The sequence below is a fragment of the Mercenaria mercenaria genome, chromosome 1, assembly GCF_021730395.1.
Source record: "Mercenaria mercenaria strain notata chromosome 1, MADL_Memer_1, whole genome shotgun sequence".
Taxonomy (NCBI): domain Eukaryota; kingdom Metazoa; phylum Mollusca; class Bivalvia; order Venerida; family Veneridae; genus Mercenaria; species Mercenaria mercenaria.
The window spans coordinates 117,373,724-117,400,310 of NC_069361.1; the positions used below are offsets into that span (position 1 = coordinate 117,373,724).

The 26,587-nt window shown below is 34.9% G+C and overlaps 2 protein-coding genes across 2 annotated transcripts; one reads left to right on the forward strand and one right to left on the reverse strand.

Moving 5' to 3' along the window:
* Positions 1-7,035: 7,035 nt before the first annotated feature.
* Positions 7,036-8,374, forward strand: LOC128555370 (serine/threonine-protein phosphatase 6 regulatory ankyrin repeat subunit A-like). Its single transcript, XM_053537590.1, has one exon. It carries the CDS (start codon positions 7,049-7,051, stop codon positions 7,970-7,972), a length of 924 nt encoding a protein of 307 aa, XP_053393565.1. The 5' UTR covers positions 7,036-7,048; the 3' UTR covers positions 7,973-8,374.
* Positions 8,375-18,463: 10,089 nt separating this feature from the next.
* On the reverse strand, positions 18,464-25,659 carry LOC123545293 (uncharacterized). Its single transcript, XM_045331631.2, has 6 exons — positions 25,449-25,659; positions 24,921-25,043; positions 24,545-24,632; positions 22,660-22,818; positions 20,879-20,973; positions 18,464-19,513 (listed from the first exon to the last, which is right to left on the reverse strand). Exons 1-6 carry the CDS (start codon positions 25,611-25,613, stop codon positions 19,490-19,492), a joined length of 654 nt encoding a protein of 217 aa, XP_045187566.2. The 5' UTR covers positions 25,614-25,659; the 3' UTR covers positions 18,464-19,489.
* Positions 25,660-26,587: the final 928 nt, after the last annotated feature.

Genomic DNA, 26,587 nt, shown 5'->3' on the forward strand with positions numbered 1-26,587 from the left:
GCTGTGAGAAAGGGTCAAATATTTTTGTGTCCTCACTGTTTTGATAATGACTGACTGCTATTAAAAATATGTAAATAGAATAAAAAAATCACATTTTACAAAGAAATAGTAAAAAGGTCACTACAAAAGATTAATCTTATCTTGTTCATTGTCCCATTAAGTTTTAGGTCTTGACTACATTCACATAGGATTATAACAGCCAGATATGATTTTGGCCATACAGGCTCCAAAAAAGTCATTTTTTCTATAAGAAAGGGCGTCTTTTCTCGTGAGCCTCAACAAATATGAATGTCTCAATGGTCAGACAGCAAAAATTAAATTATTGACATGTTTTAGCCCATAAAATTCCCAAATCAGGAATAAGGTAAAGAGGGGCATGCTATAGTTTATAACAATACTATTTATTTGTATAATTGATCTATATTACTAATGAAATATATGTTAGACCACTTAATTAAGGGCGTCAAAACTAATGATTCCGGGATAGTAAGTTACAGTTATCTTCCAATTAGTTTAAACATATTTTATTTCAGTAATACATGAAATATTTACAGAACATTATTTAGGAATTGGACAGAAAGCTATGTCAGCTTACGGTTGTCCTCTCCTTAGTTATCTTCTAATTAACATATATAAGGAAGAATTCAGTAACTTGAGAGTTCGAATAATACTTAGTACAACATTAGTAATGCTTCTTAAACTCTCAGCAAACATATTTAATTTTGAATGGATGTGATTCAATCGAATTCTTTGAAACAAACCCTTTGATGTCTGATAATATTGTCCAAGCTAGTGTATCGATAGCCGTTATCGTGGGTATTTGTTGTATTTAAAAGAATCAGACTTCAATGCCTATGTAAAAAAAAAAACAGCAAACCAAAAAACAAACAAAAAACAACAACAAAAACAACAATAAAAAACAACAACAACAACAACAACACATAAACAGAAAGAAAAGATTGTAGTCATTTTTTAAAATAGTTTAGTATTTTAGTTCTATTTTTATCAATACTTGTACATGTGTGGCGAGATACCTATGTTGATTTGATTTAGTAGTCACATACCTTAAGATTCGTACCTAAAATATTCGCACCACGTTTTCGACCCACCGATGAGTCGTCATAATTCAGTAGACTTAATTAAGTAAACATTAATCTTTCATGAAAACATAGAAGAGAGAAAGTTCTATCTACTACTACTATAAAACCAATATTTAAGGCGTTAATAATGGAAAATATACAAAGATTAGTCAAATTACGCACTTAGATGATCATTGTACTAAGGAGCTTGATTTTGTCATTATCATTGAGCGCTCATTAATTACAGTTGGGAAAAAGGTTATAAATACCAGGGCAGCATCACGAAGTGATCAGAATCTGCCAAGCTACCGACCGAATAACATCGCTGAATAATAAATAATATAATAAATTGCCAAATACTATTGGGTTCTTGACCTCCTGTCATAGTCTGGGTTCTTACTCAGAACATTGCGTTCCGTTTAAGTTCCACGACGATAGGAACTCGACATCTGGTAGTATTTAGGTAAAGTCTTAATGTATGGTATTCACCTCAGGCATTGTTTGTTGTGCATCGCCATACTACAAGATCCCATCCACGAATTTTGAGTGCTCGTCATCAGTTAAATTGAGATAGATTGATTAGCATTAATTATTTTATATTTCACCAATCATTTTAAGAATCATTTGTTTTCCAATCATTCGGCAAGGAAGCCCATAGGAAAATTATATTATATTGAATATACTGAGCTAGACCGTGCACGCTACAAAATTTGGCGCCCAACGTGGGGCATATTCATAGCTTCATATAGGCTATCTTATCCACGCTAAAAGATGGCTGAGCACACTTTTGGGTTGCCTCATCACGACGAAACCATGGTTGAAGAGGTTGAGAGGTTGAGAAGACAAAATAGGATTTTGATACTTGAACGAGAGATTTCAAAGTTACAACAAGAAATAGATAAGACCTTGAGTGATATTGGCACCTCGACCCAATACAGAGTGATAAAAAGTATGTCTTTGAAATGATACCACCAGGTAGACTGATGAAGGGTTATCTACGATACATAAAGGACCCTTGAAACCTAGACGTCTGTTACCAGAAACACCTACATCAGAAGATAAAGAAGAGTAAATTCCACTATGCACGAAGAAGAAATGCTCCAGACAAACTTCAATTTTACCTTTGACCTCCAACTGTGACCTTTGTGACCTTGACCTTTGAGATAGGAACATGAGGTTTGCGTATGACACTCCTTTTCATTGAGGTACACATTCATGTCAGATATAAGCAAGACTGGTCCATGCATATCAAAGTTATGGTCCGGACAAACTTCAGTTTGACCTTTGACCTCCAACTGTGACCTTGACCTTTGATATAGGAACCTGGGGTTTGCGCACCCCACTATGCACGAAGAAGAAATGCTCCGGATAAACTTCAGTTTGACATTTGACCTCCAACTGTGACCTTGACCTTTGAGATAGGAACATGGTGTTTACGCATGACACTCTTTCTCATTGAGGTAAACATTCATCTTAAACAAGAAGGTCCATGCATGTCAAAGTTATAGTCCGAACAAAATCGGACGGACGCACGTATACACACATACAATGACTCGCCAAAAGTGACAACTATATCGAGCTCACCCCAAGCGGGCTTGACAAAAATGGTCAGGCAGTCCTTTAAGACGTTGTTCGTAGTGGTAGACCCAAACCAGCAGTGACGTCAAAGAACATTGTTGCTGTAAGACGACATTTTGATGAATACGCCAGGTTAACGGCGTCAGAAATAACGTCATTTTGGCATGTCCACGGGGAGAACTCATGAAATTCTCACTAAGCATTTTGGTTAAAGAAGATATTGCCCGATGGGTGCTGTATATGCTAGCGAGGAGCAAAAGGCCAATAAGGTTTAAACAATCTCAGATTTAGATGATCGCATAATGTCACGGCTCCTAACAGACCTGGATATACTTTTATGAGCCACAGCGTCGCGTTGACAACAGACAGCGGCTGCGAAAACGTGACAATGGTCTTCGCGGTCTCCAGTTGATCTATTCACATAAATGCCATCGTTCATGCGTAGTATTTTTTTACTTACTTAAGATCGAACCAAGGAGATTTGTCTGCAACGTTCACCTCTTGGATTTATCGGCTGCGGAAGTGCGTGAAGTCAAGTGCAAATTCTTTGAAGGGAAAAAAATAAATGTTTAGTCTGTACACAGACTGAGTACCATATTGATACACTAGTGTCATTATATTTAGGAAGACCCTTGTATTAACTTCTGTTTCTAAGGCAGAGCTGCTTTATCAATATTAAGTTGAGCTCAAGAAGTTTTTGCATAATTGAACAATTGAAACTGCATGTTTTTCACTCATACGTTTACAGCTGTGATTCCTGAATAGATATATGCTAACAGAAATTGATCACTGTATTTCCTAAGGTTTGTTCATAATTTTCAGATTCATTTCCAAAATTTAGTACTTCCTATACGTATCAAACTTAGTCAAGTAATCGCCGAAGGATACTAATCAAAAACATCCCCTCAATATCTATTGCTATATCATTCATAATTCCAAAGCACATTAATCAAATTAATTAAAGATATTTAAACAAATATATTGTTATTAACACATTAAAATTTTACAAAGACATAATTTCGCCCATTTTAAGACCTCTACCTTTTTATACGCCCGTCTCTGAAGAGCGGGCGTATTATGTAAACACCGATGGCGGTCGGCGGGCAGGCGGTCGGCGTCCAAAAGCATGTCGGCTCTCTAAGTCAAACAGTTTTCATTCGATCTTCACCAAATTGGTAACAATGTTTGTGGGCATAATATCTCGGTCACGTTCGATAACCAGCAAATCACCTGAGACACTCTTGGATTATGACCCTTGAATTACTTGAAAAATTACGAATTTAGCATTATCCGCTCTTATTTTGGATTACCCCCAGGCATTCTTGAGTTAAGGCCCTTGAATTACTCGAAAATCTGCAAATTCAGCCTAGTGTGCCCTCTTTATCAAACAGTTTTCATCCGATCTTCACCAAACTTGGTGACAAAGTTTGTGGGCATAATATCTCGGCCACGTTCGATAACCAGCAAATCACCTAAGGCACTCTTGGATTATGACCCTTGAATTACTTGAAAAATTGGGAATTTAGCCTTGTCCGCTCTCAAAGTCAAACACTTTTCACAAACTTGCAGACAATGTTTGTTGGCATAATATCTCAGCCAAGTTTGATAACCAGCCAAACTGCCCCAGGCAATCTTGGATTATGGCCCTTGAATTACTCGAAATCTACGAATGTAGCTTGTCCGCTGTCTAAGTCAAACAGTTTTCATCCGATCTGTACCAAACTTGCTGACAATGTTTGTGGGCTAAATATCTCGGATAAGTTCGATAATCAGCCAAATCGCCTTAGGCACTCTTGAAATATGGCCCTTGAATTAGGCCAGATTTGATGACGGGCGTATTTTGTGACAGTCTGCAACTCTTGTTTAAAGTCAAAAAAAGGTAAAATTTTATATAAAAAAGGAACTAACATCATTTATACCCTGTATAGGCTCTTTCAGATGACTTTAATTGGTGTTTTCTCAAAATCTATGAAAAACTGTCAATACAGGAGTTGTCCATTTCGCTTCAGATAAATCGGATGGCCATTTTTGAATATAAGATAAATTTGTTTTACAAGAAGAGGAAAATAGCCGTAAATATATTTAGTACGTTCGTGCTATCATTCACATGACTTTCATATTTATTTTTGACAATTGCAGCAGTGACAGATTTATATTTCGAAGACATAGAACGTGATGACGTCTACGTGACTACTCATGCCCATAAGACTGCAAAAGAAAAACTGGATCACACAGGCTGTCTGATATTGAGCGGACTTCCAGGAGAAGGAAAGACCACTATCGCTGCCAAACTTCTTTCGGAAACAACGCATAAAGAATTTTGTGTTAAATTAAGTAGTCCAACAGCCTGGAATACGATACCATTGAATAAAGAGAAGCCATGGACAATTTTTATCGACGATATATTTGGCGCGGGATCTTTAAATGAGAAGTTGTTAGAGGAGTGGTCACGACGCTTACCAGATATTGAAAAGGCTATCAAAGCTAAAAGGGTCCAAGCAATAATCACAACACGTCATTATATTTTAAAGGAAGCAAAAGAAAAACTAAGACATTTAACCATACTCAAAGACGACAATGTTCAACTGCTAGCATCATATGATCTTTCCAATGCAGAGAAAACTGAAATACTTGAGAAGCATCTGAAGTTTACAAAGAAAGAGTTCGATTCAAATCTAATATCAGAATGTAACCAGACATACAACAGAGAGTCTACGTTTATTACTAGTATATGTCACATGCCAGCAGATTTTGGGGAGTTTTCTAAACATAAATCAATGATAGGATTTCCGGAAATCGTCAGCCTGTTTGTTCGAAATGAACATCTCTTTACCCAAGGTGCTTCATTCTTCGGTCAACCTTTTCTGTTTTTCAGAAAATGCATCGAAGAATTGGTTCTAGACGAAGAAAAGTTTCTTGCCTTAAAAACAAAGAAAAATATCAAACGGGGAATGCCACGCACCAAAAGCGCAGCCTCCTCAAAACGAACCCCCCAGCACGCAAACGCGTGCACCACACACACACACACACACACACACTCAAAGCTTACACATCAGGACAAAACGAACAACACACACACACACACTCAAAGCCAACACATAAGGACAAGACGAACAATAAGCATACACACACGCGCGCACACAAAGTCAACACACAAGGACAAAACGAACAAACAAAGGAACACAGTGGGGCACCGCCTTGGAACGGTCAGTGGCAAAAACTAATACTTGTTTGGGCGAGCCGGTTTAAGACGTTAAAGAAGACTGACGTTGAACCACCAGACATATCTGATGAAATAAGAGCTGCAGCAAAGAAATTTGGCATAAATCTTGAGCGAAAGACAACTACAAGTCTGCGCAAGTCTCTGAAGTATCACGAAGATGGATTTTTGCGATTTGATCCCTATAATGGTACATATCGTTTCAGTCACAGCACTGTGATGGATATGGTTGGACTTGTTGCGGGCCAGGAATATACAAGCGCAGTGCTGGAATTCGCGGATAGCGGATTCTTGAAACAGTTTGTAACAACAGATGAGACTAAAAATGATGGGCTTCATATCTATGTGGAACAGTTCAGATACAAGGAACTCCATCTGGCAATATGTAGAGCATTGGACCTAAAAGAATTACCTATAGGCAGGAGTAAACTAGGGGATGATAAAATAGAGGAGAAATTCGGCGTAGTGGTGTATATGACTTCTGGGAATGAATTTTCCATTAATACGTTTGTTTTGGAAAATGACTGTTTTCGTAATACAGTTTTTGTCAGCCAATTTTGTAAAAGGGAAAAAGGAAAATATATGTTATCAAAACCAGTTGATATGTTACCCCAACAATGTCTGGACTGGTATTGTGATATTGATTTAGGAAGAAATATTTCAGTGTACTTACCATCACTTGGACTTCTCTACAAAAGCTCCCTCCTTCTGAAAGAAGTTTTGAAACAATATTTACATCAAAGTATAAATACAGCGGATTTTTTGCAATCTACATTACTGATGGCCTCGCGTGAAGGATTAAAAGATGTCATTGAAATGGTGTTAGAGCGCGGCGCCACAGTAAATTCTGACCCATTATTTCTTGCTGCTGCAAATGGGCATTGCGAAAGTCTTGAATATTTGCTACAGAACTTTACTGGAAACTGTACAGACTGCCCAAATAGCATTAACAAGAATAATCCGCTTATTGCAGCTTCCAAAGACGGCACTGCTGAAAGTATCGAGTGCCTAATTCGTCACGGCACCAATATCAAACTACAGAAATAAAAACGGTTGGTCAGCACTGGATAAAGCTGTCGTTTACGCTCAGCCAGATTCGTGCAAAGTACTTTTAGAGAATAAAGCTCTCGTCAACTGCAAGGCAGGAAAATTTAAGCGCACACCACTGCACATGAATGCTGATGTCGGAGATGAAAGTATAACAACGATGTTACTTCAATACGGAGCGTCCATAACGGTGAAGGATTATAGGGGACATTATCCATTACACTGTGCAGCGTTTAGTGGCAATGTTAAAATTGTTGACATTTTGCTGAAAGCGGATGAATCTAAGGTGACACTAAATCATCGAATATCCTATGGTAAAAAATCCATCATCAAAGGTGCTAGCTTGTATCATGTTGCCGTTTTGAAAGAGAATGTGGATTTGATAGACATACTTCTACAAAATAAACTGTGTCCAAATATTCGAGATTTCTATGGAAGAACACCTCTTTATCTAGCCATATACGGATGCAAAAGTAGGGAAAAAAAGAAGCGCAGACGAATTAGGTGGTGGATTGAAGAAGTCGAGACAGGTAAGCAATTTAAAGTAGTAAAGAAGCTTTTAGACCATACAGACGTCCGTATAGCTGAGAAAGATGGATACACCCCTTTACATGCTGCTGTTCACAAAGGTCACTTAGAAATTGTCAAATTGTTAGGCCCGCTTGCTGACGTAAATGCGCAAGACAAATATGGGAAAACTCCTCTGCATACAGCTTGTGACGAGATGAACCTGGATATATTCAAGATACTTGTAGAGGATTTTAAAGCCGATTACCGCATGCGTACGAAATCTAACAAAACAATATTTGATATCTTAGCAAGCAAGACAGAATTGAGATGTATTCGCAGAAGGTACAAGAATAGAAAGTCTGTAACGAACTATATGTTCGAATATCCGCGCTTTAAATCATTCAGAGATATTATTTCGGTTAAGGATCCAGACTTTGTAAAACAAGTGATATCGAATATAGGTATTGAAGAGGAATACGAATGTGTAGATCAAAGCGAGCAAGGTGAGGCAAATGAAGATATAGATCACGGCAAATAAGACGGGTGGAACAAAAATGTAGATCAACCTTAGACAAGATAAGGCAATGAAAATATAGATTAAGGAGAACATCATGAGGAAAATGAAAATGCAAGATGAAAAATATAAAACTGTATATCAGGGTGAACAGGAGGTAAGGTACTTTATGAAAATAACGGTAGCGAAAACATAATATTATTGAACAAAATGGGGCGGAAGAACTGATATGAATTTAATACAGAGACCGGTATTTTTTTTTTCTCAAAGCTTCTGATCAAAGTACAAGTGGAAATTTCTCAATAAGTAAAGGATGGAAAGGAGATAATGAAGTCATATTGAAGAAAAGAGAATTAAGTTTTATTTAGATATGTAAATAATAGCATTGCAACGGAAGCATAACATTCTAGAGCATTTGAATGAAACTGATTAATATAGAAATGTTATGGTTACTTTTACATAACTTATCAACTGTCCTGTGAGAACCTATTTTGATGTATTTTTGAGCTGAATATTTTGATGTACCATATGAATTAAAAAGATGACTAGTTGAATGCAAGCATTGTAAAAAAGCATATTGCTTTCTTTTTAATTATTTTTGTCAATAAGCATTTATTGAAATATTGCATTAAGTTGACGAAACATGTTGTATGGTGAAGGTTAAACATTTTGATGACTTTAAACTTTCGATGAACACTCCTTGTAAGTTGGAACCAGTTTAAAGTTTAAAATGGAGTCGAGAAAAGCTCTTTTTGTTGCTGGCAAATGTTTCATTATTGTAAGTTCCTGTTGTATTTCACTAGATATATCACTTGTTGAGATAATCATGTACGCAAAGTAGCTTGTTTCTTTAGAGTGCATCTTCTGGTACAATGTACATATTTCTGTTTCAAAAGGTGTGTATTCTACAATCTTCTCATATGTAGTATGAATACCATATAAACTGAAATTAAGGATTTTTAACTCAACACAGAAAAAAAGTTTCCCTTCGATTTGAAATAAATGTTGATTATAAGATATGTATGCAGTAAAGTAGGAAGGTCACATTAGGGAGAACATCATATACAAGGCTGCTGAAGACGATCTCTTTTAAAAGCACAAAAGAATCAGGGAAAGGCTAACCTGTGAGTTTTACGTTTTTTATAATACCTTCGTTACCATTTGTTAGTACAACATTTAACTTTGTATGATTACTATACAATGATTTGAACGAGCATTAAACTTTAAAAGCTTATAGATGCGTTTTTATAGGACAATTTATTGTAGAAAATTGTACGTTTTCTGGCATGTAAAATGCCAAAATATTTTGTTGTATTCTCATAGTTAATGGTAAACTAACGCAGATGACTTTACTATGTTGTCTGTTTTCTTACTAGTTTGAAAAAATGTTCACAATAAATGTCAAACGCAACATAAAGTAACATTTTTGTAATAACTATACACTAGCAATTTCTTAACAAATGACTTTTTGTGCATGCATTTAATTGTTAATGCAACTTTGTAAACAATATTTAGCAAAGTTAGATATATTTGGTGAGAATTTTATGTCTCTAAAGTTAATATCTAATAATGATATGTGTTAGTAAAAGATAAGCGTAGTGTATGTTTAATTAATTATTTAGTTTTAACTTTTGATTTTTGTTATTTAAATGCTTTAGATGATAATAGTATTTCAGTACAATCTAAATGAGTTGAGTATTGTCCGTAAGTATTGACCTGCACTTATGAATATTCCGTATATTTCCGTTAATCAATCTTCGGTGTCCGAATATAAATAACATATAACTAGATATTACATATATAATTCTTAACTGATATACTGTCGCATGTGCAGATAGCTGTGCGGACAAAGCTTTAGCTGCCAATATCAGGGCTGTGGGTTCGAGTCCTACGTCTGACCATATATTTTTTCGTCCCCAAATTTTATTTGCAGACTTACAACTTACTAGTTCTATTTGGTCAAACGTATCGTGGTATTTATAGTTCATTTAAACAGTAAACATATTTACCAGCTGTAAAACAGTGGAATAAAATTGTTTTAAAAGTATCTTAGATAAAAAGACAAGCGTTCCAGAAAATAAATACAACAAGAGAAAACATTTAAAAATCATGAAATTTGAAAGATAAAATAATGTAAATATAAAACAGGTATCGATAACATTACAATACATTAAATTTAAAAAAGTGACCTGAGTGGTTTCGAACCCATGGTAACGTGCGTGAAAGTCAGATACCTTACCTCTACGCCACCATGGCATTGGATACCACTATATGTTACTTTAGTAATACACATAATTCCAGGATACAAATATTGCGTAAATTAACGAAAACGCCCTAAAATATTGGCGAAGATTAATGTGTGCCAGGTCAATACTTAAGGACAATATTAAATTGTACCAAACAATGTGTGCTTATAAATATAAATTCAATTATCTGTCTCCTGTTATTATGTTACCTTGATTTGTTACATTTGTATTCTTACAAGCTGATTGTGTCTGTTTAGTTTTAATTTGGACAAAAGCTAATTGTGTCTGTTTAGTTTTAATTTGGACAACAAGTCTTTATTGAAATGAATCCACTCGGGATTTGTAGGATATCCATGTATGTTCATTTGTTTCTCAAAATATCTTTTTTTCACACGTAAAGATATTAGATATATGCTCTTTTATCTGTGATACAGATAACTGTAATTTAGCATGTGATACATCCTATTTGTGATATGTGCACTACTGTGCTATGTTTTGTATATGATTGTATAACAATTTCCTTAATACATTTCTTCTATTTCTTCTTATTATTATTATGTTTTTAAATGACGAGGCCTACATGGCAGAGGAGTTAGTCGCTGACTTTGATTCACTTGCTTCTCACCGATGTGGGGCAGAAACCTTACTTGGTGTATTGAATACTCTTTTATGGAGGAAGCCATCCGGTTAACTTACGGAACGTCGTTGATTGTACACAGTACGCCTGACTGAAATAAAGCCCACAAGGACACCTGGAGTCTCCTTCCACCATCAAATACTGGTAAAGTCACAGTATGACGTAATTAGCTCGAAGTAATTCTAAATTTCCTGCTACTGGTACAACGTACATGTATATAAGAAATATTTTTCTACAAAGATAAACAGCGGTTTAAAACTATTTGTGTCAGCCTAGCTAAGTGTGGTGTTTTATGAATGGCTGCGTTCTTTGAATGTTTTTTTTTTTCGCTGGTGGACCTTTGTGCTTCCTTTAGTTCAATGTTCAAGTTTTGACGTGTCAGCTCAGCGTAAAATACAAAAATAAACTCGTATTACCTAACCTTTCCAAAAATTATTTTACACGCTACTACTTCTTTCATATTTTTTGTGTTTCTCCATATTGTTTTTTAGTACTTATCCCTAGGTTTTGCTACATATGAATACCCACAATCACAATCTCCTATCTCAAAACAATAAGCGTTAGACGCGTTTCCTCTTTACGCTGTCCTTTCTAAAAAAAATTGACGACGCACAATTAGTTCGACTACTTAAAATAGAATGAAGCTTTCGCGAGTTCTATTGTCTTCAAAGCTACTATATGAATTGACACCGATAAGAGATAGAAACTTACCGAAATGGTAAGGTATTTAAACGTGTCAAACATTGTTATAGTTTAGGTTAAAGATTTATATAGAAAGCTTATACATATGAGAGCAGAGCTGATTCGTAGGTTTCTTAGTTATACTCTTATACTCGGTTACAAGCGAGTTATAATTCAAAATAACTAAGAATGTTCAGTTGCAGCACAAGGTGTTTTGCACAATTGTTTTTTGTTGTTGTTGTTGTTATTTCAGGACAACCTTTAATAATAATGATAACTTTAAGTACAATTAGCTGTGTAATAACGTAACAGGCAGCTGTACTTTCTTTGATTTAAGATTATGTTGGGACTTCTCTTGGGGTTTCTGACCCATCACGACAAGGTTAAAGAGAGAAATTAACATATTACATTTAAGAATATTCATCTCTTCTGAGTCGTGATTTGTGTGCATTTGCGCTTACTAGTGCAGACCAGTGCTTGCTTTTGCTCTACTGACTCCGTTTGGCAATAAAAGACCATTAAGTGATTTTTGTGCGTCAAGCCTAACAAAGTAAAATTAAGAAAAATGTTTTCTTTTTGCCTACTTATGTATTCTTCCTACTACTCGACTAAATACAATAAAGGCATTTTGTCTCGCTTTGTGATAAAGGGACAATATTATAAAATTACTTTTAAAGAAATGGTCCAAATTTAGCTAATCATAACTAAGTACCAATAAAGAGAATATGTGATGCAGTAGTTAGCATTAAAACCAATTCCGGTTCGATACCTAGTTGCCATTGATATTCGACTTGCTTTCAGTCCTGAGCTTTTCCGACAGAATACTGGGGAGGTAAATGACAAATGAGGCAGGGTCGACTGGAAAAGTGTTTGTTTCAACCATGCCAGATGGTATCTTTCGCCAACTACACGCGTTAATTATGTCTCCCTCATCTGGGGGAGATATATTGTTTTTTCCCTGTCCGCACCCGTTCGTCCTTGTATCCGTCAGCCCGTCCGTTCATCCGTCCGTCACACTTAATTTCCGATCAATAAATGGAGAACCATTTGACCAAGAACCTTCAAACTTCATAGGGTGGCAGGGCTTATGGAACAGACGACTTCTATTGTTTCTGGGGTCACTCCATTGAAGGTCAAGGTCACAAGGGTCTGAACATGGAAAAGTATTTCCGATCAATAACTTGAGAACAACCCAACCCAGAATGATGAAACTTTATATGATTATTGGACATGCAGAGTGAATAACTCCAACTGATTTAGAGGTTACTCTGTTAAAGGTCAAGGCCACAGGGGCCAGACTATGGATATCCATTTCCGATCAATAACTTGAAAACCAATTGACCCATAATGTTGAAGCTTTATTCTAGGATGATTGGACATACAGAGTAAATGACCACAACTAATTTTGGGCTCGCTGTATTAAAATTCAAGGTCACAGGGACCAGAACATGGAAATCCATTTCCGATCAGTAACTTGAGAACCATTTGCCCTAGAACTTTCAATCTTCATATGGTGATAGTACTTACAGAGTAGATGGCTCCTATTGTTTTTGAGGTCACTCCATCAAAGGTCAAGGTCACAGGGATCATCTGTCTTTCACACTTTTTCTATTCAATAACTGAACCATAATTTGACCTAGAACCTTCAAACTTCGTAGAGTGATAGGGCTTAAAAAGTATATGACCCATATTGTATTTGAAGTTACTAGATCAAAGGTCAATGTCACAGGGGCTTGAACATCGAAAACTGTTTCTAACCAATAACTTGAGAACCACTTGACCCAGAATGCTGAAACTTCATAGGATGATTGGACATGTAGAGTAGATGACCGCAATTGATTTTTGGCTTACTTGATTAAAGGTCAAGGACACAGGGACAAGGACATGAAAAAGGTTTCTGATCAATAAATTGAGAAACATTTAACCCAGAACCTTCAGACTTCATAGAGTGATAAGACTCACACAGAGTAGATGACACATATTATTTTTGGGTCACTTGAGCAAAGGTCAAGGGCACAGGAGACTGAACATGGAAATTTCTTTCCCATCAATAACTTTAGAACCGCTTGACTAAACTTATTCTGCATGTCCAATCATAGGATGATGACTATGATTTTTGGCGTCACTCTGTTAGAGGTCAATGTCACAAAAACATGAGAAACCGTTTCCAATCCATAACCTGAGAACCACTTGGTCCAGAATGTTGAAACCTCGTTGGATAATTGAACACGCCGAGTAATGTGATCCCTAATGCAGCCAACCGTTAGTGTCTCTTTGACTTTCGCTCTTGTCCCCTATTGACTTCTTGCCTTTAACTACTATGGATTGGGGGAGACATGCGCTTTTTTTCAAGTTAAATTAACTTTGCAATTTTACTTGACCTTACTTCTATTAAAACTAATAGCATGCATCTAATTTTCAAACCTGACATATTTTTATGTCGATGACAATGCAATGAGTATGGTTATTTGTACATTCCTGACTATAATAACATGGGTCATTGGTTTTCTGGTATTTAATGCGTTTGTCGAGTCAAGTATGGTAATCAGTGATGAGTGTATAAAATCGGAAACAAAGTTTTTCAATCTCAGTCATATTTATACCTTCATTATCGATAACTGCGTAAAAAAATCAAAATGTTGAACGAAGAACAAAAGACAGATTTTATTACAACAGTGTTTTTCTCAATTACTCAAACGTTAATATAAGACGAAAACACCTTACAAAAAGGAAATGCCTCGTGTCACTATGCGACAACAAGTCTAGACTTGCCGAACACATCATTATCATTGCACCGATATCTTATTTTAACCATGTTTTCAGAAAACACATGGTTCAGGCAGACACGCGTTGTCAAACTGATCTTCATATTGCCTGGTTCCCGACTGGTTGTGAAACTATCGCTCTAAAATCATTATGAAACGTAAAAAGTAGACAAGGGCACCAGTCGAATCTCCAATTTCCTACGCAGTTGTCTCCCATTACAGAAAAACACACTTTTTCAAGATTTTGACAAATCGTTTTTTGTTTTTTTTTATAGTTAGATATGGCATTTAAGATATTGATTTTTTTTTTCAAGTATTTCAGATAATGTTGGTGATAAAATAATTTAAAATAAAATCGAAAACAGATTAAAATTTCTTGTAAATTTCATAGTCACGTGGTATTTCTGACGGCATGTATTAAAACCCGCATGCTAGTTACCGCACTATTGGATAGGGAAGTATGCCAGCTTGTCTAGAACAGCAGACAGCAAAGTGTATTTTAGTAATAGAAAGAGCATTGAAACTCGAGGGTAAACGATTTGTACGAGGGGGCATAGCCCCGAGTATAAACCGTTTACCCGAGAGTTTTAATGTTCTTTCTGTTTTGTATCATAGCCATCCATATATGGTAGTTGTAGGCGTTCCACATTGCCATATACAGTAGTTCAGTGAGTACTTAAAATACTTGCTTTACAAATGTGTAAAGTAAAAGCCCAAGTAAAATAAACCAATGCTAGAGCAGAAAATCAATAAAATACACCTCGCTGTATACTGTTCCAGACCCGCTGGTAAACTTTCCTATCCAACAGTGCGGTAACTAGCGTGCGGGTATCAAATACCTGCACACTTTTAGTTACCGCACTCTGTACTCAGTGTATACGGGTTACTTGCACCAAATTTGTTAAGAAAAAAACACCGAGCTTTGATACAATTTATTTTCTGCTCTTGCATTGGTTTATTTCACCTGGGCTTTACACATTTGTAAAGCAAGGATTTTAAGTACTCACTGAACTGCTGTATATGGCAATGTGGAACGCCTACTGAACTACGATATATGGATGGCTATGATACAAAACGGAAAGAACATTAAAACTCTCGGGTAAACGATTTATACTCGGGGGCTATGCCCCCTCGTACAAATCGTTTACCCCCGAGTTCCAATGCTCTTTCTATTACGTAGATGACTGTGCAGGATATTTTGTCAAGGAAATGCAATATTCATGAACAACTAAATTTAGAATATCAATACAAGTGTCACCTTCAAAACATACTTTACATATTGGATTCGGTTCATTAGAATTTATTTATTGTTATGTTTTATTTTTAAAAATGGTAAAGCGTTTGTGATGCATTAATTAGTATGTAACAGTATGTAACAACACTATATTATATATCAAACGCATTTATCTTGTCAGTGGGATCAGTGACCTTTCAGATTCTATTGTTTTATAATAAGATAAGAATACGATAAATAAGATTTAAACCGTGTACGCAGTTAGTTTATTCGTTTTGTGTTAAACATTATATCAATATCAATCATTTTGTCTCTTCCGCATCCGCGATGTCTGTCAATTTTAAGTAGTTTCATGCGTTAAAAGCGAAGTCGTGAAGTTTGCAAAGCAATCCTTCTTAGTTTCAAAGGACAACTGTCTTTGTGAACGTGGGTAATTCAATAAATAGCAAGAATTTATTCATAACTTGCTTATTTATTGACCAAGTGTATTCATACTTCACTAATACCTGACTTAGCCAATCGTCTATAAAAGGGTGACATCCCTTGAGACTAAGGTGACGTCATTTTTATGATGTCAATTTGCTCACAGCCATCCGTTAAGCCATTTCCACATTCACGATAGAGGAGCAGTGAGCTTACAATAATGGTTCACTCAATGTTTCAAAATGAGGCTGAGTGCAGAAGTATTTAAAACGCGTCTAAATGTGGGAAAATCCCTCAGAATTTGCAGAGACCAGATGGGTTCACACAAGCTGAAGCGTTAGTTGGGTGGGATGGTGTACAATAAAAGTACACACCGGAGCAAATAGTTGCCTTAACTAACGACAAAAAATGCTAGGAAAAGTGAAAGAAATTTTGGTCTGTCTGATATTATGTACCATTAACATGCGAGCAGATATCGCATGAAACTGGAATCAGCAACGGGTACGTAAATATGATTTTACGAATAAGTTGAGCATTAGTAGGATTGTCACTAGATAGGTGCTACACTGCCGTACGTCCAAAGTTGCAACATCTAGCTAGAAAGGTACAAAACTGAATGCAAGAACTTTTTATAACGCATATTGCTATTGGTGAAACATGGCTAAGGTGCTATGAGTCAGAATCGTCGGAATAGCAAAATATCAGCGTCCACACGCACTCAAGGTCAGTTGAAAATGTTGATGATTTTCGTTTATGATAACTTTGGAGTGTCATAATCTAACTTAATTCATCACCACTACTCCTCCATGATAACAAACCGCCTCGGTAGCCTAGTGGTAGGGCGCCCGCTTCGAGTACAGGTGGTTGTGGGTTCAGTCCCCGGCAGCGTCATACCAAAGACGTAAAAATGGTACTAGTAGCTTCAACATTGGGAGGGTAGTGCCCGGTTTCAGTATAATGTGACTGGGTGGTGTATCATGCCATGCGTCTACGGCGTGATATTCCATTCAGGTAGCACTATAAAATTGGACATTGTGCTCACTGACACCGTCTCTTATATGACTGAAAAACTGTTGAAAAATACGTTAAACCGGAACACACACACGCACGCACGCACAGGCACCTCCATGATAACGCTACATACCACAAAGCGAGCGGAGTGACGTCACTTATTTCATCGTATTGACGGAATTTTGCCTGTTCTGAAGATATTTGTCCCCCCAGACTCTTTTTCTTTAACTTAAAGAACGGTTTTGAGGGGTTAGACCCTACGCAATGAACGTGGCCACGCAGATCAGACACGTTAATGATAGTTGCCTGTCAACGAGCATTCGAGATTTACCTACTCATTTCAGTCGGTAATTCGAAAGTACGGATGATATATTAAAGGAACATAGTTCATGCTTTTTTAAGTTATAAACAAATTATATCTACTCATTGGATGTCCCTCGTATATTATCCATTATTCGACAAAAATCTGATTAACCACCTTTAAAGTCCTCTCGTCCTTTCATAGGTATGTACTTTCAAATTATTTTCTTCTTTTGAATATTTCCATATACAGGTATCTTACTTCCCTTTATGGTATAGCTTATACTTTTTTAAAACACACATCTTCAGATGTCTCATAGTTGGATTTAAATAGCGAATGAGTTTCCGTTGTTTATATTTAATTAATGAATTAAGCATTTTAAAGGTATCTGAGTAACATCGAGTGCATATGGTAAATATTATTTAGCAAACTTCATTCTATAGAGTATTGAAAGCAAAAATAAAGTATGAGTAACTCCACACAAATACGAAAAAAAAATAAGCAAAGGTTTTGTAGAATTTTACACATCGATACAAAAACTTGCAGATATTTACATGACATAAACAATCAAATCAAAATCTGGTAGATATTTACGTGACATACACATCTATATAAAGTCTTGTAGATATTAACGTGACATAAACAATCAAATCAAAATCTGGTAGATATTTACGTGACATACACATCTGTAATACACATCTAAATAAAGTCTTGTAGATAATCATGTAACGTACATATCTATACAAAAACGTGTAGATATTTAGGTGACATACACATCTATACAAAGCCTTGTAGATATTTACGAGACATACACATCTATGCAAAAACTTGTATATATTTACGAGACATACACATCTATACAAAAACTTGTAGATATTTATCTGACATACACATTTTTACAAAATCTTGTAGATATTAACGTGACATAAACATCTATACAAAAACTTGTATATTTTTTCGAGACATGCACATTTTTACAAAAACTTGTAGGTATTAACGTGACATACGCATCTATACAAAGTCTTGTAGATATTTACGTGACACAGACATCAATACAAAACCTTGTAGATATTTATGTGACGTACACATATTTACAAAAACTTGTAGAAATTTACGTGACATACACATCTGTACAAAAACTTGTAGATATTAATGTGACATAAACATTTATACTACGTCTTGTAGATATTTACGTGAAATACACAATCAAAACAAAATCTTGTAGATACATACATGAAAAAAATATTTACAGAGTATTGTAGATATTTACGTGACATACACATCTATACAAAGTCTTGTAGAAGTTTACATGACATACACATCTATACAGAGATTTGTAGATAATTGCGAGACATAAACATCACAACAAAGTCCTGTTGATATTTACGTGAAAATACTCATCTATTCAAAGTCTTGTAGATATTTACAAGGCAAACAAATACACAACCAAAATCTTGGAGAAATTTACCTGACATACAAATCTATACAAAGTCTTGTAGACATTTACGTGATGTACACATCTATAGAAAGTATCTGTACAATGTGTTGTAGGTGTTTACATGAAACTACATATCTACACAAAGTCTTGTAGATATATACGTGAAAATACACATCTTATAAAGTCTTGTATGTAGATGCTTACATGACATTCACATCTACAACAAACTTGAAGATAATACGTGAAAATACACATCTATTAAAAGTATTGTAGATTTTTGCATGCAAATACTCATCTATACAAAACTCTGCTAGATATTTACGTGAAAACACACATTTTAACAAAGTCGTGTAGATATTTACATGATATATACATCTATAAAATATCTTGTAGATATTTACGTTTAAATACCTAGCAATATAACGTTTTGTGGATAATTGGGTTTATGGTGGCTGCTTTCTGCCAATTCTTACTTTTAAAGAGCGCCAACACGCCAAATCGACAGACTAGAGCGCCATTACGACAAAAACCCTATCTGTCGTATCTGCGCTTATTTGTCGTTTTGGCGCATGCGCCAGAACGACAAATTGCGCGGCAATAGGACATACACCTTATATTAGGTCGTGTTGGCGCGCTATTTGTCGTTCTGGCTTGTTGGTGCCCTTAAAACGCGCCAACACGCCAGAACGACGAAACTGTTTGTTATTAAAATTTATATTCGTTTGTTTTATTTTTGAATGTCTATTGTAAAGCACCTCGGGACGTGTTTACGCATCGCGTTGCATGTCAGTACAGTAGTTTAGTACTATTTTCCTACGACTGGCTCAGCCTGAAATACAAAGAAAAATCTAATGATATAAGTCTTATATATATTATCATTTTGGGTAGGTAATAAACTTACGATGGATGAATTAATTTATACATTGAAAAGCGAAAGGCCTGTCAATTTATGTGTGTCTCATCAAGGCCAACTTAAACGCTGGTTGTTAAACAGTTATGGACATTTCAATTGTTCAGCATGAGGTGAAATCACAAGAACATATCATACTGACCAAACCTGTCTTCGGTGACAATATAATGAAATGATTTAAGAAATAATATATATCTCATCCAGTGAGTTCAGATGCAAAAGAATAATATCACGAGGGCGCAGCACGAGTGGTATAATAATACGCATCTGAACGACAATGATTTTTATTCAAGAGCAAATCATTATGAGATATATTATTTCGATTATAACACATCCTTTAAGTACATCCTTGACGACGTCTGTCAAATATTTGCCTGTTTTTTGTTGGTTTCTTTTTCAACGCGCCGCTATGCCGTTTGACGCTATGACGTAATAATTGTGACGTCAGAACAGTGAATTGTTGTAAAATAACACACAACTTTCAGCCTTCTTTGTTTAATAGGAAAATTAATCAAGTCGTGTTAGAATTATTAATAATATACACTAACTGAATGACTTGCCGGTCTACTGTCAAAATTATGGCCCGGGGTTAAGGATCAAGGACCATAGATAGGACTGTCATACAGTATTTTTTTTTAATTTCTTGACATCTGAAATTAATTTTCACAGTTTTATTTTTAATTTTTTACCTGATAGCTGACAAAACATGTGTTGTATATTTATACCCGTCATATGGCACAAATTATGGACCGGCAAGTTATATAAAGAGTCATGTAATAATTTTGTTGTGAATATCACATATTGCACACCTTTCTATTAAGCACTAATATGGAATTTCTCTACGGCCATTTTGATCTACTTTTGTTTTATGTACAGCTTTTCAGTAACTTTAAACGTCATATTATTGACCGGTTTGGCTGGCCATCTTTAGTAACTTTGCAATATCATAATTGTATGCACAAGTTTTCAATTTTAAAATATATATATGCAAACACGTCACATTATTTTGCAATGATGGGTCATTCTGTCAATAAGAAAGCATTCATTTATAGCTTATATGATAATAAATACACGCAAACAACAACATCAACTGTACTAATTTCATACCAAAGTATAGAATGTTGTTTGGGTGAATGGCTTATCAAATGGAATCAGTTTTCTTCTTCCAGTGAACGCAGCTTATTACTGCCAAACGCTGTCCAACAGTTGCAATCTCAGGCTGAGTTGAAGTCAAATTGATAAGATAAAAGTAAGAATTAAATCGCATCATTCTTGATACCTTACCTTTAGGCATACATCTGGAAGTTTGAAGGCGTCTGGACTGCTCACTCTGTACCGTGTATAGTTGTTAAACAAAAATGTTAGCGAGATTGTGTCACCTACAAATGGAAAAAAGAATTTCATATATATCAAAGAAATCCAATGGCTAACTTTCCCTATAACATTTTATCTTTAGATATTTACTTCAAATATATCAAAACCTCATCAAATGTATTTAAATTTACTAAATATATAGATTAAGTTTGCATATAGAGCTACATTCATAAGTAAATGTCATGTAGTAACAGTTGCTCGTTAAAAAACAGCCAGAATTTCGTGGTAGTTCAAATATATACTGTCTTTATCTATACATGGATATTCATTTATGTAGACTGATAACTATTCTAGCTGATTTATAACAACAAAACAAGTAGGTATAACGGATCAAAGATAAGTCTATTTTACAGGGGAATGAGAATTTTGGATATCCTCGGACAACTCATTGACTTTAAAGCTTAAAGTAAAAAGAACTCTGAATTTCATATCGGGAGCACAGGTCAGAGGTTATGTGTATATATATGCAAAAGGTGATCACTTTGTTACGCATTGGTTCCAATCACGCATCAGCCAAGAGTTCATTCATAAAAATCAACTGCATAAAGTATCGATTATGACGTACGCAGGCATTTACAAATTTGAACTTATTGTTCTTACCAATGCTATTATCAAATGTACTCAGCAGTGCTGTGGTGCTACTAAATGGAAGGTCGGATAGCTATTAATTCACTTATATATTCGAAGAAGATCGTTTTGATATTTTTATCATTATTCAATCTCATGTATTTATTCATTAACATTTTCACGGGCATGAAAACTTTATACTCTTGCAGGATATAGGTAATAACGTCTTGCCAGAAACCCGTTCGACTGAATTACAAAACTTGGGGAAAATGTTCGCAACAAATTTTCAGAGACTTTGCAAGGGAAATACTGTAGAGTATCGAAATATATGTTACTAATAAAATGCTTTACAAACAATTTATCAAAAACATATACATATGTCTCACTCGTTAATAAATCAGACACATTTTGATAGAGTATGAGACGTCTCATTTCTGAGAGGTTCTGTCATTTAACTATTCATTTCTAACATATACTGCCAGAGCTCTCCAACATAAGGAATTAAAATGTTGTGTAAATTTCAGATACTTTTAGTTTTCTATATTTGATGACAACCGTAACTATATCTTGACCGGACAATATGGAAAAGTCAATAGCCTAAACATATTAAAAATCTACAAAATGTCATTTATTTTTTCAACGCCTGTAATTACATGCATTATGACGTCAATTTTTGTTAATTACTAATCGGATAAATGAAGCCCAGCATATTTTTTATAAAAACATTTCGATGAACATGTTTAAATAAAAACAGTCAATGCCTTCTTGTGGTTTGTCGATTTATTTACAACAATTCATCGTTCAGATGCTTAGATATTTAACCATTCGTGCTACAACCCCCCTCGTGGTTCAATTCCTGCCCATCTGAAATCTAAACTATGATAAATCAGGCGACAAACTACTTAAAAGCCTTGAGTATTTGGTAAATATAACCTGTCAATATTTGCATCAATATACGTTGCCTATTTATACTGGTTTATGTGCCAGAGATTGGCGTACTTGATCACAATATAACCTGTCACTACATCAATATACCTTACCCTGATATACCGTAATCTGTGCCGGAGATTGGCGTACACCGCGTCGTAGTAATAAAACACATGTAAACAATACTTTCGCTTTACCTTGCCCTGTTATACCGTAAGCTGTACCGGAGATTGGTGTACAATCATATGTCGTCTGCATGCTTTGCGTTAAATTGTTATGAATACCTTCCCAGTTATTCACAAGGATAACCTCCGGTCCTGATCCAACTGTATAGGAGCCTACCAGTCGCAACGTACCTTTTTACATATATATTGAAAAATTTGTGATAAACACAAAACGTCTACAACGTGAGGAGGTAATGCTGTATTTGAGTACATGTGAAGAGTTATGTATGGAGGAATCATACTATTCTGCAAAGCAGTTCACACATCGTATAGTTTAAAATTGCATAGGGGATATTCTTTTGTTTCAGTGTAAGATTGAAGCATCTTTCACGAGTGAACACCAGATGCAAATATTTTCACGAGTGACATAGCTACAAGTGAAAATGTAAAGATATGGCGTTCATGAGTGAATGATATTTTGAGCTGTCATGTTAACAAACAATGTCTCTTTTAAGGTATTAGGCCCCTAATAGCAATGTTTGAAAAATGGCATTTGCTTGGTATATTCTTACAGTTGACTGTGCTTCGCACTGTGTTGCAAATTTTTAAAAACTTTTACCGTGCCGTTTTTTACAAATTTTGTGTAATTTATGGTATTTCCCCAAGCTCTAATAGAGACAAATTTCAAAATGATGGCCTTTATCTAAAACGTTTGCAGAGAATTCATTATACCATTATTTTTTATGAAAGAAACATCAAACTTTTGGTAAACAATTATAAAACTTAAAATGTCAATGTCAATTTTTCTAGCGTGCCTCAAGTAAACGGATTTAATGAGACAGAATTCTAACTCTAACATTGAAAAATTAAGGTCGAATCCTGCGGGTCTGTTTTCAATTTTGCTCACTTCATTCAAAAATAACCTTGGGGCAGAAGTAAAACCTACCTACATTTCTTCCACAATATGTTATCTAAAGAATGAAGGCAAAATAAAGAACTTTTACCGCATGTAACTCAGTATTTCTAAAGATGTCTAACTCTACCCCTTCTGTTTCAGAGGTAAATGTACTTTGAACAGCAAGAAATCGCTTATCAAATGATTTTTTTCCCACTTTTGTACAATAAATCAATAACAATTCTTGAAAGAAGTAAAAACTTACTAGAAAAAAGGAAAATAAAGAAAAAAAATTTTGGTCCCAGTGGGGCTTGAACCTACGCCCCCCTGAGAATTGCAGTCAAAAGTAGGTTTATGGTAGGAATTGAATACTCTTCAAAAAGGAGGTACTCTATTATGGGCCTAATACCTTAACTTCATGTTTTGAGTCATTTTATATGTTCTTTCATGAGTGAACACCATATGCATTATTTTCGTGGAACGAGGGGCATAGCCACAGGTGAAAATGCAAGATAAGGTATTCATGAGTGAATAATATTCTTACATGTGAAACAAGCAAATTTTCTTTTTATTTAATGTTTTTAGACATTTTTTTATAGTTTCTTACCAGTGAAAAATATATTTGATATTTTTTCTCTGTGAACTAGCAAATATATTACACCCTAATATTTCGATAATTCACTGAAAAAAAATGTTATAAAATGTGTCATTAAATTTCACAGGGATTAATGATATTTAAAAATATTCATAGAATTGTTTTTATTTTTTATTTGTTACCGAACACAAAATCATACTCTATATCCGCATAAAACATACCCGAATACGAGCTCTACAATAATAGAAATGATACCACATTGACAATGCTCCCCAATATTCATAGATGATAGATATACACACTAGAAATTCTTTCAAGAACATATTTTTTTCAAATGTATAAATGAGAATTTTTTGGATTTCATGAGTAAATTTATATAATTTATATATATTATCCTGGTAATTTAGGAATATTATTTAATAACTTACTTGGAACACAGTGACGTGCTACATTGTCTGGTCTGATTTCATCCACTGAGCAAGACCCAGTGTTACTGAGCACATTATAACTTTTCAGCTTAAATGAAACATAAAAACGTATACAAATCAGATACATTACAGCTATAATCATTATAAATATATTCCAATTACAGATAAGACAAGAAAACAAAATGACAGATAAAATTTCTGTACCGAAATAAATATCATCTGTATCTTAAAGCTTTGTATATTTAAAAAGCTAGGAGATAATTAGCAGAAGTAAGTTGCCGTAAAGCTGCCAAACAAATTCAGTCACATTCATGCACGTTCATCGCTCGGTTATACTGTGGATCTTTACCGGCTAAACTGAGAAAAACATACTTACATGAGTGTAGTCATTAACCATTGTGTAAGCAGAAGAGCTTTTTGTTCCACCGACATCTGTATATACTGTCCCTGTTTCTCCATACATTTTCATATCAAAGTCATAGTCAGCACGAAACCTTTTCTGTAAAAAACAACATATTTTAAAAATAATCAAGTTACAAATAATCCAGTTTTTTGAACGAACAAACAGTTTAGCTGTAGAATATAATGTTTTCAGCCTAGGAGATATTTGTATATGCGTCCGTGTGAGTATGCGCGCGTATGTATGCGGTAGGGGTTGGTGAATAATTCCTTCGAAAGCCTCCAGAATAGCTATGATTCTACGTAATTTAAAAGATTATATAAAATAGTCCTCTTTGTGATGATACTGTTGACGAGTCATTGTTTTAAACAAAATATATAATAATTTCATTTAGCCGCTGCTTTTTATATAGAAAGCAGTTAATTATTAATATGTTTACGTAACGACCCAGGTTAATCGGGTGATTTATGCACAGAAATGTCCAAACAACGTTTAAAAACTTACCTCAGATATGTGTAGAGTTGTGCCTCCTCTTCTCTGGAGTGCGGTGATACTTTTCACGTGACCGAAGTACTTTTTACTAAGACAACAGGGCTTGTCATGTCCATCGGTCAAACCAAGAAATAAAGCTACCAAAATCAATCGTAAAACAAATTCATCTTTTATCATAGTGGCCGTTTGTGCGATATTTTCCTAGACTTGTGTACAATGATACACCGATAAACCGTATGTCTCAACCTTTTTATTATAAAAGTTAACTTGTTATTTAAACAACCAAAAAATGCCAGTATCATATCTATACAATAAAAACAAAGAATTACCGCGTTGTTGCGTTTTTGGTTTTCTAACATACCGTGCACTCTGAATGAAGTTTACATCAGAACATTAAGTACTACATATTGTTTATTTTGCTATATACAGCTGCGATCGTTCTTTCAACCATAAAATACATTTACGTAGAATATGATATAAATATTCCAACAAATGACATAATGTAAATATACTTCCAATACATGACGTACTGTCAAAGATAGTTCCAATAGATGACGCTCCAGTACATAACGTATTGTAAAAGTAAATTCATATACTGACGTGTTGATAATGGCGTATTGACAGTTTTGTCTTATATCATCAGATTACAGGGACCATAAGTTAAACAAGATTTATTGATTAGTGGAGACTACTTTTCAATAAAATATTTAAAAACTTTAAATTTGGAGTTCTTACAAACTTTTACTGTAACACTACAACCCAATTTTTAAGTTGTAACAAAACAATATAATCGGGAGCTTCTGTTGTCACTTGGAAATTGAACATTGACAAGTTCACTTCTTAAGGATGTACGAGCGTTTTTTTTTCCGGGATATCCGTCATTTTGAAAAATGTTTTCTTCAAATATTTCTTTGTAACAAAATCTATTCCAAAAATTAATGCTACACAATTAAAATATGGCTAAAAATGTACCATTTTACCAAACAAATTCTACTTGTTTTAATTTCATTCTTATTTATGGCTGGAATTTGCCTAAAATTGATGTAAGGTGTACGATGGGGTAGAGGTGGTTAATTTCAAATATCTATTATAATAGATCAGATTTGGTTCTGATATTTGTCTGACTGATATATATAATGATAAGCTACAAC